Source organism: Chiloscyllium plagiosum, chromosome 15, assembly GCF_004010195.1.
Source record: "Chiloscyllium plagiosum isolate BGI_BamShark_2017 chromosome 15, ASM401019v2, whole genome shotgun sequence".
NCBI lineage: Eukaryota > Metazoa > Chordata > Chondrichthyes > Orectolobiformes > Hemiscylliidae > Chiloscyllium > Chiloscyllium plagiosum.
Genome location: NC_057724.1, coordinates 12872294 through 12895321, shown reverse-complemented (window position 1 = coordinate 12895321; position 23028 = coordinate 12872294). Strand labels below are relative to the sequence as shown.

The following is a 23028-nucleotide window of genomic DNA, read 5'->3' as shown; positions in this document are numbered from 1 at the left end:
AAAGTTTTAAAATTTTGGTACTGGACACAATATAGGTTATCATTGCTTTGAATCTCATAATCGCCTTGGATATCAATTCGAATTTTATCAAGACTTTAATCAATTCATTACTCCCTTTGGAAGTCAAAATCTCCGACTCAAGAAAACATTTACATCTAAAAAGCTACACATATTCCAAAATGTGAGGAATTATATAGCTTTGAAAATCAAACATTAGGTTTGTCCAAGTGATCTACAACTTAATTAGCTGATAAATAGGTCTGCAATTTGCATGATTTGACAACAGAAGTCAGCTAAAATGCTGTGGGCATTGCCTTCAGCAAACTGTTGTCAGACAAGCAGGGAATGTGGTCTATCAGAAAAAGCAACGGATTTTTCTTCTTTAATCATACACTACAGCTAATCACACAAAGACTCTCTTGTTTATTTCAGAAAATATGCACATGCCATGATAGAACACACTGATAGGAACTTGGCACAAACATGCTTACTGTTTTACCTGAATGCTCTGCTACTGCAACCTGAACCACTGCCGGACCGAGAACTGCTCCTGCTGCCAGACCGAGAACTGCTCCTGCTCCCAGACCGAGAACTGCTCCTGCTGCTGCTACTGCTCCTGCTGCTGCTACTGCTGCTGCTGCTGCTTTTGAACCTCTTTCTATACTTTTGTCGTGGTTTATTCTTTTTTTGGCACTTCAAGGCAGACTTGTAGTCTGAAATTATTCTTTTAATTTGCGTTTCAAATAAGGCAGACAACCTGAGTGTCATGCTGTATATCTGTAACCATAAATATATCATGTAAACATCTGTAATTTATAATAGTTTATTCCCGTTAGAGGAAAGTCAAAATCCTGCTGGCTGCATCCTGACATTTTCTCCTAAATTTTATAAAATATGGAAGTAAAAAGTCTAATTAGTGCATTGTGACTCATGTTTACGCTCCTTTAAACTTGTTGATGCAAGTCAAATGTGTTGCAGGGTTGATTGTCAACATAACAGCCACATAATAAAATTAGACTTATTTCATAAATTGGCAGGACCAGAAAATATTTTGGTTTGATGTAGATATTTAAATCCAGTGGAAGCAATGTTTCTACTGTCTCCTGTTGTCCTGTTTGGTGAATAGCCACCTCAAATTTATAGAAGCAGATTACTTGACAGATTAGATTAGATTACATTACATTACAGTGTGGAAACAGGCTCTTCGGCCCAACAAGTCCACACCGACCCGCCGAAGCATAACCCACCCAGACCCATTCCCCTACATTTACCCCTTCACCTAATACTACGGGCAATTTAGCACGGCCAATTCACCTAACCTGCACATTTTTGGATTGTGGGAGGAAACCGGAGCACCCGGAGGAAACCCACGCAGACACGGGGAGAATGTGCAAACTCCACACAGAGAGTCGCCTGAGGCGGGAATTGAACCCAGGTCTCAGGCGCTGTGAAGCAGCAGTGCTAACCACTGTGCCACCCAAATGTCACAATGTTCACCACATTACATCATACTGGTTTTACACACCAATGAATCAACTTGTTAAAATATTCTACCAATGAAACAAATTTGGTCAATATTAAAATTTGAACTTTAACCATTTACCTTCATCACAAAACAAACTTTAAAAATGTTCCTCGATGTCAATGCTTTTTGATAACTAGTCCCCCAATGAGGAGCAGGTCAACAGTAAATCAAATGTCTTACAATCCTTTCCAAAATAAATTATTCTTTTTACCCTTGATTTCTTGTTGGGTGTGTAGGCTTTGGCATTGCTGAATATTAACCGAACATCCTTACAGAACTCCAAAGGGGTTTCATAATTTCCTTCTTCTAGTGTTTCTTTTACAGTGTTGAAGTCCATTGGAACATCGATGATATTGCGATAGTCCTAAAAATGGAATGAACACATACTGTAACTGACAGGTTGAAATATTTCCATCAACTAAGCAATACATGTCCCCAGTACAGATTTTCTCCTCAAATTCAATGGAAAAATCAAACTTCAAGAATCCAATTTCTTTAAGATCAAATTTGAACAAACCAGTTTTAATAAATTAAGTTGTATGGAGTTGTAGATATGGTTGTACATTGGGCAGTCACATCCTCGACCAAATGTGAAGTCACTCCCTAAGTGACTTTGCCTTAATATTCAATCTCTGGTTTAATATCAATAAGAGGTTGCAACTTACCTATCACTAGCAAAACTCGAGGTGCTGATGCTATACTGCCTGAATCCATCAAGTATGGAAAACCATACTCGTGCAACATCTGCACAAATTTCTTAGCTGGAAGAGGACAATGCCCAGGTATGTAGGATTCAAAGATTACAGTTCTGTGCAAAGCAGGCTACTGCAGCAATAGCAATAGCTTTCAAGGTATCGTTTGCAGAAACATTGTAAAAGGTATTGCCTATGTTACTCCGATCAGACTGCAAATCCTGGCTGAACGTAACTACCCTGAATCCCAGTCTGACTTCAGAACAGGAAGCTCTACAATTAACATGATGTTCTCAGTCTGGTAGCTACCTGACAAATGAACAAAGGCGACTATTACATACTGCCTCCAATCTCACCAAGGCATTTGACCAAATGAACAGTAGTTTACTTAAGCTGCCGGAGATCTAAGTCAAAAAAGTATGTTTAGCCCTTTTCTGAGAGTTGATTTATGCCAAATGTATTCTATGGGAGGAACATTTTCAAATGCATGGACACTAATATATGTAAGCAGTCTGCTTTGGCCGACAGCATATACATGTCATGGCCCAGGATATTAGCGTTTTATTATAAATGTGATGACACAAGGTATTGCTGGATATTATTAATATTAATAAATTAGACTATAATCTGGCTCGAGACTGACACTATCCAGGACAAAGCACCCCATTTGATTGGCACCACATCCATTCCTCCAGTACAGGCACTCACTAACAGTAGTGTCCCCTATCTACAAGCACTACAAACTGACCAAAACTCCTCAGGTAGCACCTTCTAAACCTACGATCACTTCCATTTAGAAGGACAAGGTAGCAGATACGTTGGATCATCACTCCAAGTTCCACTCCTAGTTACTCACCATCTTGACTGGGAAAAAGATCACCTTTCCTTCCCATTACGGAGTTAAAACCTTGGAACACTTTCCCTAAAGGTACTGTGGTCTATGTACACCAAATGGACTGCAGCAGTTCAAAAAGGTATCTCACCATCACCATAAGGGCAGTTAGGTGATTGATGGCTGGACCAGCCATCAACACCAATATCCCATGCAAGAACAAAAATGCCAACTTCACTCAGCATACATTCATTAATATTGGTTTGGGTACATTTATTGATTGATGACACCATAGACCCACACAGACCTTTGTATGACGAAGCAGTTACTGCATTACAGCCTGTTGGAAGCCCACATCTTCTAAAACAAGACAGCTGGAAGTGAGATATTAAGATAGCAGATACTAACAGTGTAATCTTAACATAGTTCTTGATGGCTGTAAGCTTTGGCAGCTGAGTGCTGGAGGGACTTTAGAAGGGAGGAGAAAGAAAAACTCAACTAACAAAGAAGATGGCTGAGAAAACCTGAGGCCACTGAATATTGCATCTTGTCAGCTCAATCTCCCACTGCAGCTAATGTGCTGACACTGCCATGTCAGAGTGCAGCTACTGAACCACACTAGGCCATTCTAAACAAGGCACTAAACATTCCGAGACAAAAAGCGGTCAAAAGATGGATGATTTTTGCTGCAACTCCATCCGGATCTGGAGTCACACCACCTGAACACAAAGCAAAATAACTCTTCCTCAGATAGTGTGGCATTCCATGATGCTTTAAAATCAGCTCTGATCTTAATATTCAAAATAGGTTTAAGATCAACATGAAGTTACACTTGCTTTGGAACAATCCTAGCCTTGCTGGGTCACCAACGTAAAATAAACATGAAATTACTGCCCAGCACTTGCTGTCATGCAAGACTGCCCACTTTTTATATTGTAATATTTTAATCATTCAATAAGAAGGAGTTTTACTTACCTAATTAGGAATATGTGCTCAAAATATTCAATCAAATGTTTCAGTAAAAATCTGATGCTTTTAAATGCAATATATCTCCTCTACTAATATTAAAGAGGAGGGTGCTGGAAATGTGTTGCTGGAAAAGTCCTGAAGAAGGGCTTATGCCCGAAACGTCGATTCTCCTGTTCCCTGGATGCTGCCTGACCTGCTACACTTTTCCAGCAACACATTTCCAGCTCTGATCTCCAGCATCTGCAGACCTCACTTTCTCCTTAAAGAGGAGGGTGCCCTACTTCGTAAGAAAGATTACTCCATGTTAAAAAAACTCAAGGTACAGGACACCCCTGAGTGCTACAGACACATCCTAAAAGCGGAAACTTCAAAAAGAAAGCTGATGTGTATTTTAAAATGTAACAATCTAAGAAAATCCACTACTTACAGGATATGCAAAGAGATCCACTGGCGTTCTAAAAGGTTCAGAGTCCTCACACTGGAACATGAGGTTCAGAAATTCTCTGCATTGCTCTTTCCAGGCATTCGGATCAGTACTGAACACAGGCCTTCTGTTCAACTGCCTTGGGAGTCGATGCTAACATAAAGAGAATAGATTCAACGAAAGGCAATTTTTATTGGTTGGGGAGGATTGAGAGCGGGAGAGGTAGGGGGAGATGGGGGAGGGAGATAAGATTTTACTTTACTGATAAACTATCAGTATTAGTGGGCGGCACGGTGGCACAGTGGTTAGCACTGCTGCCTCACAGCGCCTGAGACCCGGGTTCAATTCCCGCCTCAGGCGACTGACTGTGTGGAGTTTGCACGTTCTCCCCGTGTCTGCGTGGGTTTCCTCCGGGTGCTCCGGTTTCCTCCCACAGTCCAAAAAGATGTGCAGGGTCAGGTGAATTGGCCATGCTAAATTGTCCGTAGTGTTAGGTAAGGGGTAAATATAGGGGTATGGGTGGGTTTCGCTTCGGCGGGTCAGTGTGGACTTGTTGGGCCGAAGGGCCTGTTTCCACACTGTAATGTAATCTAATCTATTAAACCAAGTAGCATGGCATTGATTTTATAAATACACCACCCTTGGAAATAGGCATAATGTTGAGTCACTGTTACAGTTTTTCTACATTCGGAACCCAGCTTTCCTAGTTTTCAAGAGAAGGCAGTCACACACAGCTATGTCTCTCACAAAGTGAAGGGACAAAGGAACAGCATGAGCAAAGAATAAGAATGCCCTGGCCACATGGAACTGCTTTTATCTAATTGTTATCAGGAGTAATAATGCATACAATTATCAATCTTTTATATTAGTTCAGTTGCTACATTCAAAGGAAGAATAGGTGAGAATTTTTTAAAGCAAAATTATAATGAATAGGGAAAACTGAAAATTCTTAGCTGCAGCTACATTACAAGAATAGGTTGCAAAATATTGTACAGAATAATAGGCAAAAAAAATTGTATACTGTCATGACAGAAAAATCAACCTCAGGAAACAGTGCAAGTATAACTGAGATTTTCAACAGGTATGCACTTTTATACTCACTATTGTGTCTGAGGAGGTTCCTGGAGCATCAGAATCTAGTTCTGCAGCTATTTCCTAGTTTTATTTGAAAGAAAGTTAAAAAATTATGTGGTTCTAAAGGAAGCTTTTAATTAAATTGACTTATTTTGCAGATTAAGTTTACTCAGGCAGCATGTACTTAGAGATAAGAGTCAGATATACAGCACAGAAACAGCTCCTTCCAATCAACTCACACATGCCGACCAGATATCCTATCATAATGTAGCCCCATTTGCCAGCACTTGACGCATATCCCTCTAAACCCTTCCTATTCATTTACCCATCAGACATCTTTTAGATGTTTTAACTGTACCAGCCTCCACCACTTCCTCTGGCAGCTTGTTCCATACATGCACCACCCTCTATGTGAAAAAGTCACCCCTTTGGTCCCTTTTAAATCTTTTCCCGCTCACTTTAAACTTATGCTTTCTAGTTCTGGACTCCCTCACCGCAGGGAAAAGACTTGGTCCATTTAGCCTATCCACGCCCCTCATGATTTTATAAATCTCTAAACTCACCCCTCAGCCTCCAACACTCCAGGAAAACAACCCCAGTCTATTCAGCCTCTCTGTATTCCTCAAACCTTCTAACAATGGCAACATTTTCGTATATCTTTTCTGAACTCTTTCAAGTTTCACAACATCCTCCCTATAGAAGGGAGGCCAGAATTGCACACAATATTCCAAGAGTAACCTAACCACTGTCCTGTACAGCCACAACACAATCTCCCAACTCTTATACTCAATGCTCTGACCAATAAAGGAAAGCATACCAAATGCGTTCTTCACTATCCTATCTACCTGCACCTCCACTTTCAACGAACTATGAACCTGCACTCAAGGCTCCTTTGTTCAGCAACACTCCCCAGGACCTTACAAATAAGTGTATAAGTCCTGCCCTGATTTGCCTTTCCAAACTGCAGCTTTTGCCAAATATTCTTTTATTCTATTACGTCAATGTCAATAAACAGACAAAATTGCTTAACAAATTTTGTGTATTACATTAAATGACTGCACAAATGACTTAGGAGCTGGGGTAGACCATTTGGCCCTTCAAGCTTCCCCACGTAATCAATAAAATCTAGGCAGATCCTGATCTCAAAGCAACTATGCTGTCTGCCTCCCATAGTTCTAAACATCCTTGTGAAGTAAAAAAATGGTGAATTTCTTCAAGGCCAAATTGAATGTCCACACTCAGGAAAATGGATCGGACACAGCTGAGAGCCCTAACAACCACTGCGGTGGAAAATCCTTGGTTGTGGAAAAAGGTGGCCTGAGAACCTGCTTCTTTGACCTTTACACACCCCCACTTCCCAGGCTTTGTCATCACACAGGCTGCATTTTTCACAGTTAACCCATTTTCACCCAGTGATGGACCCCATTAGCAGTTTGCCAATCTCTCCAGCTCACCACCATACATTCTTTTGTCTGCTCAAATGCTGTTCTCTCTCAATTTGTTTGAACAGCTCTAACATGTTCAAAGTATCATTATGTTAAATGTTACCCAATCATCCACTATAAGGACATTATTGACTATTTCAGATTTGAAATCAAGAAACAATCATTCCAATGTCTTTCACTGCATTTGAAACAGTGCAGACCCCATATTTAATTTCTTTACAGAAAGTAAACCAGGTTTTAGTTGAGCATTTTTGATGCTAACATAGTGAAGATCTTTTACCTTGTCATTTTCATCACTGCTAAGTTCCTCTGTCTTAACTTTTTCATACAGCTCTAACATATTGGTGCAGCTCTGGTCCCTATAAATATCAAAAGGATAATTGGTAAACTATGATATAAAATCAAATCATATGAACAGCAAAATTTGCAGAGTCTCCTTAAAGTTTAAAAAAAAAATCAACTCACCCAATGAACTGAAGTAACGTATCCGTAATTAACTTGGCAGACTTGACAATAGGACTGTCAAGCTCATTGAAAGTCCTAGCATTATGTTCAATATATCTTACTTCCCACATCAGGGCAGAAACAGTCCTAGAATTCAGAAGTCAAAAAGTTAATAGGGCATCCACCATCAATTCAGCAGAATCCACAACTACATTGAAATGTACCAGTCACTTGTCACAAGTGTTATTTTTCCATTTCACTGCAATTCATTGATAAGAAATAAAATCAAACATATTGATTTAATACTCCCATACTCCAATTCCAATCACAGCAAACTTAGTCAGAAGAAAGAAGGAAGTGGTTTGAAAGGCAGGAAACTGCTAGCAAATCTAGAAAAGTCTAGAGGTAGTGATAAAGTGTGATCTACTCAGTGAAGTAACAGGACCTCATGAAATCTCATGGAATCAAGTCAAACATGGGCAAGGAAAGCTCCTGATTACAACCTGCAGTCCCATTCCTCAGCTGATAAATTGGTATTCCTCAAAATTGTGCACAAGTTTGAAGAAGCATTGAGTGTGGCAAAGATACAGACTATACTCTGAATGAGGGAGCACCACTACTGACTGAGCCTTAAAGGACATAGATGCTAGACTGGATATGCAACAGGTGATGAGAACATTCACTTGAAAAAAAGTGTACTTGACCTCATTCTCACTAAGTTACCTGATGCAGTTGCTTCCAATTTTGACAGCATATTGTCATGAAGTTGCTATGTAAAAAAAATGTAAAACTGTAAAATGGGGGAAAGCATTGCAACATCCCTTTAAAAGCTGGTGTGCAGATAAGCAGCTGCAGGTCCTCGAATTGACACATTGTATCAAAAAGCTATTTATAGTTAGCAGGCCAAGCAGCAGTTTTTAACCCAGACAACAGTTTAAATTTAGCCAATTAATTTAAAAAGGCACTTGGAAACTTAAGGACCAATCAATTTCAAATCTGATGGTATTGCCAACCTGAAACTAATCATATTATAAGAATTTGATGCGTCATTCGGAGTATATAACAGAGGGGCAACTGAATAGAGAGGGAAAGCCAACGGTCATTTGAAGAGAGAGCAAACCTGCCATCTGAGAAAGAAGTACTCGTGTCTCACAAAAAAATTCTTCACACTCTTAAAAAGTACCATCTATAAAAGCGCAAGGCACATTTAACGAATATTCTTGACAAAATGACAGAAAACATGCCGAACAGAATCAGCAGAAAGAACGAGCAGCATTCTGGAAGACACATTGTGTGAACTTTGAGAGATCAATTTTAATTTTTTGTTTTCTTATTATCTGGATTTATACAAGTGGAACCTGTATTATTGAAATAGCTTACCAAAGGAAGCTTGTTTTATTCAGGAATTGGTAGTTGGAGAGGGATTGTTCAGTTTATTACCGGTTAATTATAGAATGAGTGAAAGGATTTCATTTCATTTAACCACTCCTTTATAACATATTGTGGGGGTGAGAAGTAGATTATACCCCTTGTCACATTTCTTTATCAGATTACGAGGAGAGGTTCAGGTTTTTTGGTTTTAATTATCAGAGGAGTGTCGACCACCACTTCTTAATAATATGCTGGGTTACCCTCCTACTGTTACGTTGCACTTATAAACAAAAGAAATTTCAAAAAGATCTAGCAACTTAAAACTGGTTATTCATGAGGCGTTGTTGGACTGCATTCAGACAATTTTTAACTTCCGGTGGGTATTTTCCCACTCTACATCCACCATTGAGCCAGGAGATCAATCCTGATTCAATGAACAGCGCAGGAGAGCAGAAAGGAAGCAGCACCAGGCATATCTATAAATCATGTGTCAACAAGCTGGGCCAAACAGCAGTTGACCAAGGTTAAACATAGAATGACATTTCCCTAATATCAAAACAACAGTGGGAAATATCATGTGGAGAACATGGAAGACAGACTATGATCCCAAGCAAAGTGTCCATATGAATGGAATAGTAGAATTAAGCACATTTACAAGTAATTTGAATGAAAGAAATATATTCCCATTAAGATGATACAGACATAGCAGGAACAAAGAATGGGCCTGTGCACTGGCAGGGCACATCGTTAACATCCTGTCATGACAGTCAATCAGCTGCTCTCAGTGAGGTAGGGTGTGCAATGAATTACAATAAATATCATTCTCAATTACGTTATCATAAACCTGCAACTTGTCCACTCAGTTCCAGGTGTAGTGTAGAGAAATACGGAAACAGAACGGTCAACACAACAGTGCAGCTTGGATTTGTGACAGTAATAATTGTCAACAAAATCTCCTTATGGGTTGGCTTGATTACCTTGTCCAATTTTCATAGCAATTCTAACAGTGTGAATAAATGCATGGATAACCACATTTGTCCTTTAGAGATTGTTCCTAATTAAACATATGAAATTAGGTTTACTGGAATACTTATATTTCTGACACATCAAATCTAGAAACCAAGCACATAATGATGGATATTTGGCTTGAAGCAGGCTATGTAGCACCAAGAACTCATGACATTGCTGAAGTGTACAACGTGGCTTTTTGCATTCTTTAAAGCGGAGAAAAAAAAATCCAAAAATATTCTTGGGAAGAATATGAATTGTGGATTTGGCTCTGCTTGCTCTCCACAGCTGTCAGACCTGCTGAGCTTTCCAGTAATTTGTGTGGTTGCTTGATTTCCAGCACTCACAGTTCTTTGGTTTTTTTTTACTGTGTGCATTTTTGATCTTACAATGATAAATCAGAAAACAAGCTGGGAGGACAGCTGCGAACACATTGAGTGGGCAACAAAAGAAAAAGCATCAAATAGAGCGTATGAAATATATGAGGTTCTTCAATTCAGTATGAAGAATAACAAAATCGTATCTTGCCTTGTAAAGAAAAGCTACAGAATTCTACAGGATAGAACAATTTGGGTGTTCTCAAATGAATAAAAAAAGCAGCTTACAAACACGGCAAGTAATTAGGAAGGCAAATGGAATGTTGGCTTCTTTGTTTGCAGTATCAATCATAAAATTGGAGAAGTCTTGCTACAACTGTACAGGATATGGTGAGACCATACCTAGACCACTGCATACAGTTTTTCTCTTTATTTAAAAGGAAGACTAATTGCATTGGAAGAAATTCAGAGAATGCAATAGATTGATTGCATTTATTCTGAATAATATTGGGCCTATACTTATTGGAGTTTAGAAAATGAGTCTTATTGAAATGTGTAACATCCTGAGTGGACTTAACAGGATCAATGCTGAGACGATGTTCCCTTGATGCAGGAAAGCTACTATGTGGGACAAAAGCATCAGAGTAAGTTATCTCACCATTTAAGAAGATAAGGAAGAATTCATTCTGAGGTTCCTTAACCTTCAGAATTCTATACTTCAGAGTTTGAGGCTCAGCTGTCAAATATATTCAAGATTGTATGAGACAGATTTTTGAGACAGGGAATCAAAGTTGTGTGAAGCAGACAGAAAAATGAAACTGAAGCCACAGTCAAATCAGCCACGATCTTACTGAGGGGCAGTGTAGGCTTGAGGGCCAAATGGCCTTCCCCTGAGAGAAACAGGTTGCCAACCTGAAATGTTAACTCTGTCACACAATCTATAGACAACTGTCCTGCTTTGAAGAGGAGCTGGATATCCATGATTGACAAACTTTAAAAACACTAATCAATTTTTTTAATGGTTTCATGCCTCATGAGCAAATATATAAAAATAATTAAAGCACCTTTTAAACTTTGAGAAAAAGATTTTGGTAATGCTTCATAGAATTTACGATGTATATCTGACTAGCCATTCTGCGAATTAAAGAAATTAGAATTTCTAACAAGTATTATTACTGACATCAAACTCAGAAATACTACCCTCATATTTTGAGCAAACACAATCAAAAATATTCCTTAAATTGAGATGAACAGGGGAATGGAGGAGATTGTCTGTAGAGCACTAAATAAATCACAGATACCAGAACAATAATAAATTAGACAAACACATTCTACACACAAGAACAAATGTATTCCCAACTTTTGACTGCTTACATTAAAATGTAGGTCTAGAAAAAGCACAGCCCAAATTAACCTCTCTGTGATGGGGCCTTGCAGAAAGAACATCCTTTTCTTGCATGGATCTGAATCTACCTACATGTCTTAGCTCTGATCCTTTTTATAGGCCAAATACTCCTGGCTTAATCTGCCAAACAGAACACACCAGAGTTAAGAGAATGTGCACTTGAATTGGAAGTCTGGGTACTGTAACAAGACAACGATCAGGAAGCCGTCACAATTTCTTCCCACTCTTGAGAATTAGTTTGGCTCTTAAAACGGTCTCACTCTGCACACCATATTTGATTTTCCTCAGTGTAGCACGAGATCTAATCTAACTGTGTCACATTAGTAATCAGCCTTCACCAAATGTAAAAAAAAAAGTCTATGAGAAAACAGAGGAGAGATCTTAAGAATCAATATCTGAATCACATCAAATATTTTATTAGGCATCACCCTACTCCAATATCAATGCAGTATACTGAAAGAACGGAAGGTTTAAATCTTAAAAGGAATGAAAACTAACTTTCAAGCATTGATGGCCAGTCTCCAAAGATAAAGTATATTAACAGGGACAGGAGGGGAGGAAGGGAAAAGATCCAGGGAGATGAACCACGTAACCTTCCTTGAGAAAAGACCAGGAAAGACCGAGGGAAGAACAAAGACTGATGGAACAGAGACCACCACAAAAGACAACAGGACATTTGGGGCTTAGGAGTGTGCTGTCTTTGTTCCTCCCTTCGACAGAACGGTTCCGGGATCAATAAAGCACTCTCATCTATCACAGGTCATACAATGTACCACGTCTAACTACTTCTCAAAAACTGCAGAAAATTATATTAAATTATTGGTTGTCTAATTTAGATCATGAACACTCTAAAATCAACACCTTAGAAAGTATTGAGACTGATATCCTTCAGTGCCCACAATATTCTAATACTCTGATAACAGAGGGCTGGGCAGAGGATTTCAGGTGTCAGTGCCTTGATGCTTTGAATTCGCAGCATTTATCTGCATATTGTATTATTGTGAGTTTTCACTGCGCCTTTTGCAATTGATTTACTCCCAGCAACAGATTTAGGTTCTCTTGCTCTCAACCAAAATACAACATTTACAACATTGTGTGGATAACTAACTATACAAATAGGAATAAGATTACCTACAACATTTTGCTTCTTTGTGTTTCTAACAGTAAGAATAAATATTAAGTTGCACTGTAAATTTCAACTAGCTATTTTAAGCTAATTCAAAACAACGTTTAGACTGATTATTCATGTTTCACTTTTATATCATAGGTAGTTATTTCTGTTGACCTACTTCTGATTTGATGATGATTCTTTTTCATTCTTGTATGCGTACTTTGGTTAGCACATCACAATCCTCTTTAATTGGGATTTTCTGTTTTATGAATACTAAATTGATCCAATTCAATGCAAACGTTGGTACTAAAGTCTTGCGTGATTGGCGTAAAATCAAATTTAGTGTCATTAATTCTTTTATTATGATTTCTACTCTAACATCTTGGATGAAGGATATAATGTTTTAATATTATGGAAACTGCAGTGTATACTCATTGTATTATTAGACTTGATGTATAATGACTAAATAAATCAAACTGAGTATTATCACCAAGATCCTTATTGTATATATTGCAGAGGAAATTGTATGATTTCCAATTTTTTTAAAAACTCTCCGCCTATCTCCAATGTGGCTTATGCTGTGAGCCATCATATGTATATCCTAGGCTTGGGAGAAAAGGAAGTGCTATAAATTAAATAGATTTTCAAACAATACTAAAAGCTGATAATTTACATGTACTCCCAAAATTCTTAACATCTGGTGGTCTTCCTCCTTTCCAGCAGCAGTTTAAATCTGGTCTGAGGACTCTCTTTTCATTTTTGTACTTTTTAAAGTATTGTGGAATGAAATTAGAAATAATTGTTTAAAACCACTATTTGAAAGCCTGTCAGTATGCTTGGAAAGCAAATAAGCTGACATCCATGCCAAGCACCAGTTAAACAATTACTTGAACAAGTTGCAGATAACTTGGAGTCAAGGGGTGGATGATGCAACTTTTGTTAGCAACACAAAGTTGCTTGGTCTATGGATTGGTAACTAGTCATTGACAGAAACCTTTTTGCCTGGCAACAATTGTATGATTAGTTCTCAGGTAACTGAGCAGCCTGGAGCTGGGAATAAAAGTTAGAGATGCTCAAGTCTTCTCCAGCTCAAAAGCAGTCTCTCTGTTCAACAGTTAATTTTAACTTTAAACCTGAAAAAGTTGTTGTAAGCTGGTTAACTGATGAGTCAGATTTTGCAATTGAACCAGCCACCTTGGGTCCCTTACCAGTTATTGGAAGCATCTGGAGAAAGATGACCAAAGCAATATACTGGCCAGCGGAAGAATTATAAAGATTTCAGCCACATGACCTGGGAACAACTTAACTGTCTTTGCAGTTTTTCCCCTCTACCCCATAACCCACTTTCATTGACAGTTTATAACTGCTTCCCTGTAGCTGTAGCTAGAGTCTAAATACTTGTAACAACAGTCATAGCACATGCACACTTGCAGTGGTAATGGGAACAAGCAAATAGCAGAGGATAGTTTTGATCCACCAAGCTCTGGGTTATGAGCCCAGCATGCTCCCGCTGTGCCACTCTGCTTGTTTCCTTCCCTCCATCATAAAGGTCAGAAGTGGGGATGTTTGCCAATGATTGCATAAACGTTTAGCACCAGTCATAACTCCTCAGACACTATAGCAGTCCATGTCCAAATACAACAAGTCTGGAGAATACTCAAGTTTGGACTAACAAGTAGCAAGTAATAATCACATTTCTATTGAGAGAGAACTAACCACCACCACCCTTTGATATTTAAAAACATCATCATCACAGAATCCCTCACTATCAACATCCTCAAGATTACGACTGAGTAGCAACCCAACTGGACTTACCACATAAACACTGACCATGAGCAGGTCAGAGTCTCAGAATGCTGCAGTGAGTAACTCACCTCCCTGACTCGCTGCACCGTGTCCACCTTCCAGAAGGTGCAGGTCCGGAAAATGATGGAAAATTGCTCACTTGCCTGGATGAGTGCAGCTCCAAAAAACTCAAGAAGCTTGACATCATCCAGAACAATGCAATCCACTTGATTGTTTGTGGATGTGGTGCCATTCAGTTCCTCCACCACTCATGCTCAGTTGTAGCAGTATTATTCATCTACAAGATGCACTGCAGAAATTCAAAGATGCTTAGACAGCACTTTCCAAACCCATAACTACTTCTATCTCGAAGGGTAGCATAAACCTGGGAACAGGTTCCCCTCCAAGCCATTCACCTGGATAAAACTCTAGAATTCCCCTCTAGGGGCATTGTGGGGCAACCATTGTGTACTTCAGTGATTCAAAAAACAGCACACCACCACATTCTCAAGGGCAACAGGAGGTGGGCAATAAATGTTGGTTACCCACATCACTGAAGCAAATAAAAAAAATTATCCCCCAACACACGAGGCAGATGAGTTCTATCAGTACAGACCATAAAGTGAGAAAAGTCTTTGACAATCAATTCCTTAAATTTGCATTAGAAAACTTGAGAAACAATGCAAATTAGATTAGATTTTAGATTAGATTAGATTACTTACAGTGTGGAAACAGGCCCTTCGGCCCAACAAGTCCACACCGACCCGCCGAAGCGCACCCACCCAGACCCATTCCTCTACACCTAACACTACGGGCAATTTAGCGTGGCCAATTCACCTAACCTGCACATTTTTGGACTGTGGGAGGAAACCGGAGCACCTGGAAGAAACCCACGCAGACACGGGGAGAATGTGCAAACTCCACACAGTCAGTCACCTGAGTCGGGAATTGAACCCAGGTCTTTGGCGCTGTGAGGCAGCAGTGCTAACCACTGTGCCACCGTGCCACCCAAATGTGTGGTGGGAAAACAAAAAGACCAAAATCCAGAAAGTTCATGTCTCTATTAAAAATATTACAGAAGACGAAAAGGGAATTCAGATAAAGGTTTTGGTTGCAGAAGTTCATCCTGCATTGGAACTGAACACCATCACATTGGGTATTTGCTCTACTCAGCACTTGATACTTCAAATATTTGGCTATGACTGAAATGTGTACAACATGAAGCCAGTCCCAGCTTACATTTTTAACTCCTATTTTGCTCCACAGCTAGAGGAAAAAGCCTCTAAGCTTCTTACATTTCACAACATAACAGGTCAATTACATTCAAATATTTGATGTCAATTATTGTAATGGTCTGGTACCGAAGGGTCATAGATTCACATCATATTTGACTTCAAAATCCAGCCAAAAGGGAATTCAACCAATCTAGTAATTTGTTCAATAATGCCGTTCGAATAAGAAATCCATTACCCTTTTCACTACCCTGGTTTAGACATGATTCTTGTCCCACACAACATGCTAAAATGGAAGTTTCCACTACATTGTAATTAGGATTGGAGAATAAATGCAAAGAATCGAAGGAAACCTCCTTAGTGAATCAGAAATGATAACTCACCTATAAAACCCATTTTCTAATTTCTTCTTGACGGTGCTCAGGTCTGTTGGATATGCAACCACAGTGCAATACAGCGGATAGGCACAGAGATCCACAGGAGCAGAGAATGGTGCAGCTATTTCTGGAGAATAAATTAAATTTACACACTTCGCACTTCTTTGGTTTTTCTAAAAGATTCATTTTCCAAATATCTGACTTAAACGATAATAGAAACTGAATCTTTACACAATAGCCATTGGCGATAATTTGAAATTGAAGATAACTGCAGTGAGCAATTACCAAGTGTCATTAGTTGACTGATTCCCTGAATGATACGCTTATGTTCTTCATCTGCAGAACCAGATCCCCATTCACCCTCCTGAGGTTTATATAACAGGTGCTTCAGTTCTTCTGGAGTAACAGGGACACTGGCACCAATTTCTTCAGGGTAGATAGCTGTAAAATCAAACAATATTGATTTTAAAAAGATGGATGTCTTGCATTTTTTTGAGAAGTAACAAAATGATTGTAGGAAGCAGTTTCTAGCTCCTTTATAATAAAAATATTCTATGCTGCAGAGGTGTACAAAATTGTGACTGCTGTCAGTGTATCTGTTTGTGAAGTAGTAACTTTTAAATAGACTAACTGCTATGTCAAAAATGAACAATGTAATCAGAGAATTTCAAAAACTAGATTTTCTGAGAAAATATTCTACAATTGCTCAATTTCTCTTGACCTTGACCAAAATTCATGCAAATAGGGGAAAATTACTTAAAATCAATTAAAGTGAAATTATTTACTTCAGGTATGCAAGGAACAGTGAAGGGATTTTACATACAGTTGTTTTATATGCATTTTCAATACAATACTATCAAAATTAATTTAAGTGTCCTACCATCATCAGGAATGGACTCCATGTCCCATGGGCTCATCTTCTCCAACTCATTATTATCCCAGCTATAAATACCACAAAATAATTTAAAGAACCTTTAAGATTGCAGATTCAAAGTTTTATCAGATGTGCTTAGTATCACAGATATTGTATATTTTAAAAAGAGGTGCATGATCAAAAGGGAAAACTAATATTGAATAAAGATGAGAAAAATGGTCATAGAGGAGGCAGCTGTTAAGCTGACATGTCAATGTCAACTCAAAGAGCAATGTAACTGGCCTCTCTTTTATTTTTGCTCATATTCTTGCAAATTTTATTTCAGATTATCATTCAATTCCCACTTAAAACATCCACTCACTTTATTTTGTTTACTTATGCATCTTTGTATCAATGCTGCCAATACTCCTTTTATTCCAAGGGCTTAACTTTGCTGATAAACTGGTTATGCATCAGATTTTAAACGCATTTTGGAAATGCACAGACATTACATCCACCAAATTGCATTCATTAACTCACCCTGTAATTTCATCAAAAAGCGCCAAGGTAGTGACTTCTTAGCTTCATCAGTATCTTAATAGCCAGCATTTTAAAACAAAACAATGGTTTTGGTAACACCTCCTTTCTTGGTAAAGACGGTCTCTTATTTTTAATTATGGATTGAAATGGGGAAGAAAGAACTGATTTAAAGTCAGGGATTGCCAAAGGATTATGCATGTTTTTGAAAACAAGTAACCTGACACTCATTGTACGCACTGTTTACACAGCAACTGGCTGAAGCAACAGTATGGAAAAGGTGTAGGCAAGCTGAGTGTGTGTACAAATGGAGATTTAGCTAGCGACAAGTAGCGATGGGTCTGTGACTCTTACAATAAGTGAAAGCGTCTTGAGAAGACAACAGAAAAGCAGCATACTATCAGCACATAGATCATCTCAGCATATCCTGTAAACAGGGACCACTGATTTCCCGTACTTTCCTCTACCTACAAAACCTATTTTCCCCACATCTATGGGCATTGCGTTTTAACTACTAAAGTTATATGCAGACAATTCATAATTATTTAGCTGTAGCTAGAATCTTTTTATTTATTTATAAACAAACAGTTATTCTTAACAACAGAAACAAAATTAACCTGGGTAAATTTGGGCAATCTGCCTATTTTAATTTTTGACAACTCCAAAAAGAGCAGGGTTTGATCTCCAACGAACTATCCAAGTAAGGTGCAATCAGACAGATATTCTTGGTCTGTCTCCTTACATAAGCCTCACTCCTCCTTTTACCATACTTCTATTATTAAAATTTCTTTCCTTTCACATTAGTTATACCATTCTCCTCACATTTCACTGTCATTTCAATATTTCTGTATTCAAATTCATTCCAACCTGTCTCAACTGAGATTCATCAGAGACATATTTTTCTGCTTCAGCTTACTCAGTATATCTTGTCATCCAGGAAGCGCTGGCTTTGTTGGTCCTTTACCCCGTGTGAGAATATACCCAAACTATTTGCTCTTGATTTGTAGTCAGAAGATAATCACCTGAAATCTTCCCCTAATGACTGAGCTACTTCATTCACCAGAATCAGATCCAGATCCAGCAATGACTTCTTTCTCATTGGACCAAAAACCTAATGATCTATAAAGTTCTCCTCAGCACACTTCAGAAACTTTTCTCTCTCTCTGCCCTAAACACTATTTCTAATGCAATTGGTTTTGAGATAATTAAAGCACTTTATAATTAACTTATAAGTAGTTTAAACCCGTCTAGTTACCTTGAAAATTTGGTCTTCTATCTTTTCCAATAGGTTGGCCTATAACATAAGCCTCATGTAATGAGATTCTTTTTAGACCTAACCAAATAGATACTGGCACAGTCTCAGAGTCATACACTATAGAAATTGGCCCTCTGGGCCACCACGTCTAGGGAAAACAACGAACACCAAGCTACGCTAATCCCATTTTCCTCCACTTGGTCGATAACCTACTGCACCCTGCCATTTTCAATGCTCATTCAAATGCTTCTCCCAAGTTGCAAGAATATCTGCTTCCATCATCCTCTCAGGCAAAATGTTCTGTATTTTTACTACTGTGTAAAATATTCTTCACAGATCTCTTCTAAACTACTTGTTCCTCATCTTAAGCTTATGCCCTCTGATCTTAAGCACATCTGCCAGGGGGAACAGATTGTCAAGGTTTCATCGTCTATGCATCTCAATTTTGTACATCTTAATCAGATTCCTCCTCAGCCTCCTATGCTAAGGAAAACAAACCCAGCCTAGTTAATCTCACCTCATAATTGAAACACCTCATCCCCGGCAACACCTTGGCAAATCTCCTCTCCAGTGCAATAACACATCTGGATAGTAGTAACAGGATAGGTCAGAGTCAGCATGGATTTATGAAGGGGAAATCATGCTTGACTAATCTTCTGGAATTTTTTGAGGATGTAACTCTAAAGATGGACAAGGGAGATCCAGTAGATGTAGTGTACCAGGACTTTCAGAAAACTTTTGATAAAGTCCCACATAGGAGGTTAGTGAGAAAAATTAGGGCGTATGGTATTGGGGGCAAAGTACTAACTTGGATTGAAAGTTGGTTGGCTGACAGGAAACAAAGAGTAGTGATAAACGGCTCCATTTCAGAATGGCAGGCAGTGACCAGTGGGGTACCACAGGGATCAGTACTGGGACTGCAGCTTTTTACAATATATATTAATGATATAGAAGATGGTATTAGTAATAATGTTAGCAAATTTGCTGATGATACTAAGCTGGGTGGCAGGGTGAAATGTGAGGAGGATGTTAGGAGATTACAGGGTGACCTGGACAGGCTAGGTTAGTGGTCAGATGCATGACAGATGCAGTTTAATGTGGATAAATGTATGGTTATCCACTTTGGTGGCAAGAACAGGAAGGCAGATTACTACCTAAATGGAATCAATTTAGGTAAAGGGGCAGTACAAAGAGATCTGGGTGTTCTTGTAGGTAGTGAAGAAGGTTAATATAGCATGTTGGCCTTCATAACAAGAGGGATTGAGTATAGAGCAAAGAGGTTCTTCTGTAGCTGTACAGGGCCCTGTTGAGACCACACCTGAAGTATTGTGTACAGTTCTGGTCTCCAAATTTGAGGAAAGACATTCTGGCTATTGAGGGAGTGCAGCGTAGGTTCACGAGGTCAATTCCTGGAATGGAGGGACTACCTTACGCTGAAAGACTGGAGCGACTGGGCTTGTCTACCCTGAGAGGTAGAAGACTGAGAGGGGATCTGATTGAGACATATAAGATTATTAAAGGATTGGACACTCTGGAGGCAGGAAACATGTTTCCGCTGATGGGTGAGTGCCGAACCAGAGGACACAGCTTAAAAATATGGGGTAGACCATTTAGGACAGAGATGAAGTCAAACTTCTTCACCCAGAGTGTGGTGGCTGTGTGGAATGCTCTGCCCCAGAGGGCAGTGGAGGCCCTGTCTCTGGATTCATTTAAGAAAGAGTTGGATGGAGCTCTCAAGGATAGTGGAATCAAGGGTTATGGAGGTAAGGCAGGAACAGGATACTGATTAAGGATGATCAGCCATGATCATATTGAATGATGGTGCAGACTCGAAGGGCAGAATGGCCTACTCCTGCACCTATTGTCTATAACATTCTTCAGATTGTGTGGCAACCAGAACCGCAAATAGTATTCTATGTGTGGCTTAAACAATGTTTTATAAATCTGTACTAAGACTTTTTTGTTCCTATATTCCATGCCTTGTCGAATAAAGAGAAGTATCCCTATGCTTTTTTCACCACTGTATCAACCTGTGCTGAGACCTTCAGAGATCGGTGGACTTGTACACCAAGAATCCTTTGTTTCTCAGTATTATCTAGGGACCTACCATTAGTTGTGCTTATCCTTCCCTTATTGGACCTCCCAATTGCATCAATTTGCACTTACCAGGATTAAAATCAATCTACCACTGCTCTGCCTTATTTACCAGTTCATCAATACCAGACTGCAGCCTGAGACTATCCTCACTATCAATGCTACCAATTCGCATATTCTGCAGGCCTATTAATTATAGTTTCTGCATTCACGCCCAAGTTGCTGATGTGCATAACAAACAGCACAGGTCCCAGCATCGATACTACTGGTCGCAGGCTTTCAATCACATAATCATTCCTCCATGACCTCTTGCCTCCTATTTTCAAGCCAAGTTTGGATGCAGTTTGCCAACTTTCCTTGGATCCCATGAACTCTTTTACCCTTTGGACCAGCCTGCCAAAGGACTTGCTAAAGGACTTAAATAAAATCCATGTAAAACACATTAACTACATGACATATTTAATCACCTTTTCAAAAAACTCAATCAAGTTCGACAGACAGGATCTCCCTTTAACAAATCAATGCTGCCTATCCATGACCAATCCCTGCTTTTCCAAATGTAGATTAATTCTGTTCCTCAGAATATTTTCTAACAATACCCAAACAACTGACAGGCTGACTGCCCTCGTTTGTTCTAACATACTTTCTCCCTCTCATTCTCCATCCCCAGACACCCAATTTAAAATACAATTGCTGAGTAGAAAATGAAACTGTTTGAAGATTTCTTAAACACTAAGTTTAATTCTTAGAAATGGAAAAAAATCATTTTATTTTACATTAAAATGTTTTCTTCTACCACAGGGGACAAAACATCAAAACGCCAGTTCCCTTAACGGCTTTGTTTTACTTAAATAGTAGAATATTTTATTTTTACGAAGTTGTATTTCAATACAAATACTTTGATCAAAGGATACGTGTAAGAGCAAAGCAAACTTAATAGCAAGCAGATAGGCAGCCATTTATGACAAAAGCCAGAAGAGAATTCTACTTCTGAAGTACTGGATATCTAAAATAGACAGTTTAGGTTCTAGTAAATAAAATCATCTCTGATGAGTGTTCAGTTTTATCTCTGGTTCTTATTCAAATCAAAATGTCATACATTTAAGAAATTCATTCACACCATCCAAAAGAAGATAATTCCTCACCAAACACTGTAACATTGGAATAAACTATCAGGATATTCAGGCTGAAAGGGCTGCTGACTCTGCACTGTTCCAAACCACCAAGCATCATCTATTATACTGCGAAACGTGTCTCCTGGTAAAACAATAACAAAACAATTTTAAGCATCCCTCAAAAGTACTCAACTATGATTGCAACTTAACTTTTACCTGAATTACCTTTTTTCTTCCATTGCTTCAAGTGTGCACTATTATAGTTTTAATAGTTCAATAGAATCAACATGTTAAAAAGCTGTGCAAAGGCAGAAACTGTGTTGAACACAAGGTGCAATCGACATTCATTACAAATCATATTGTTATAATCTAGTGGAAATCATTATCTGAATACAAGAAATATGAAGGTCACAACAAACAGCTGCATTTCTTTGACAATGCAAAACCAAAAAAAAATTAAAATAGACTTAGACCAGTCATAAACCCACAATTTCATGTGCTAAACATTACTGTTGCATGCTTAGTCTCAACACCAAAAACACTTACTTTGTATTTCTGGCATGCTATTGACAAGATGTTCACAGACCAAAGGGGTAGCCACGGGCACACGTATGGGCCCCAGCTATGCCTGTCTCTTTGTTGGCTACGTAGAACAGTTGATCTTCCGTAATTACACCGGCACCACTCCCCACCTCTTCCTCCGCTACATTGATGACTGCATTGGCGCCACCTCGTGCTCCCGCGAGGAGGTTGAGCAATTCATCAAATTCACCAACACGTTCCACCCTGACCTTAAATTTACCTGGACCATCTCTGACACCTCCCTCCCCTTCCTGGACCTCTCCATCTCCATTAGTGATGACCGACTTGACACTGACATTTTTTACAAACCCACCGACTCCCACAGCGACCTGGATTACCCTATCTCTTGCAAAAATGCCATCCCGTATTCCCGATTCCTCCGCCGTATCTGCTCCCAGGAGGACCAGTTCCACCACAGAACACACCAGATGGCCTCCTTCTTTAGAGACCGCAATTTCCCTTCCCACGTGGTTAAAGATGCCCTCCAATGCATCTCGTCCACATCCCGCACCTCCGTCCTCAGACCCAACCCCTCCAACAGTAACAAGGACAGAACGCCCCTGCTGCTCACCTTCCACCCT

General features: G+C 39.1%; 1 protein-coding gene across 1 annotated transcript in view; it reads right to left on the bottom strand.

The window, feature by feature from the left end:
- brwd3 (bromodomain and WD repeat domain containing 3) overlaps positions 1-23028 on the bottom strand; it is a 108053-nt gene that overhangs the window by 8098 nt on the left and 76927 nt on the right. The window contains exons 28-37 of the mRNA XM_043704432.1: positions 21896-22007; positions 16892-16953; positions 16297-16452; positions 16018-16138; positions 7427-7552; positions 7242-7320; positions 5544-5597; positions 4446-4595; positions 1737-1889; positions 500-777 (exon numbers count right to left, since the gene is read on the bottom strand). Coding sequence (XP_043560367.1) covers positions 500-777; positions 1737-1889; positions 4446-4595; positions 5544-5597; positions 7242-7320; positions 7427-7552; positions 16018-16138; positions 16297-16452; positions 16892-16953; positions 21896-22007 — 1291 coding nt within the window. The remainder of the gene's footprint in view (positions 1-499; positions 778-1736; positions 1890-4445; positions 4596-5543; positions 5598-7241; positions 7321-7426; positions 7553-16017; positions 16139-16296; positions 16453-16891; positions 16954-21895; positions 22008-23028) is intronic.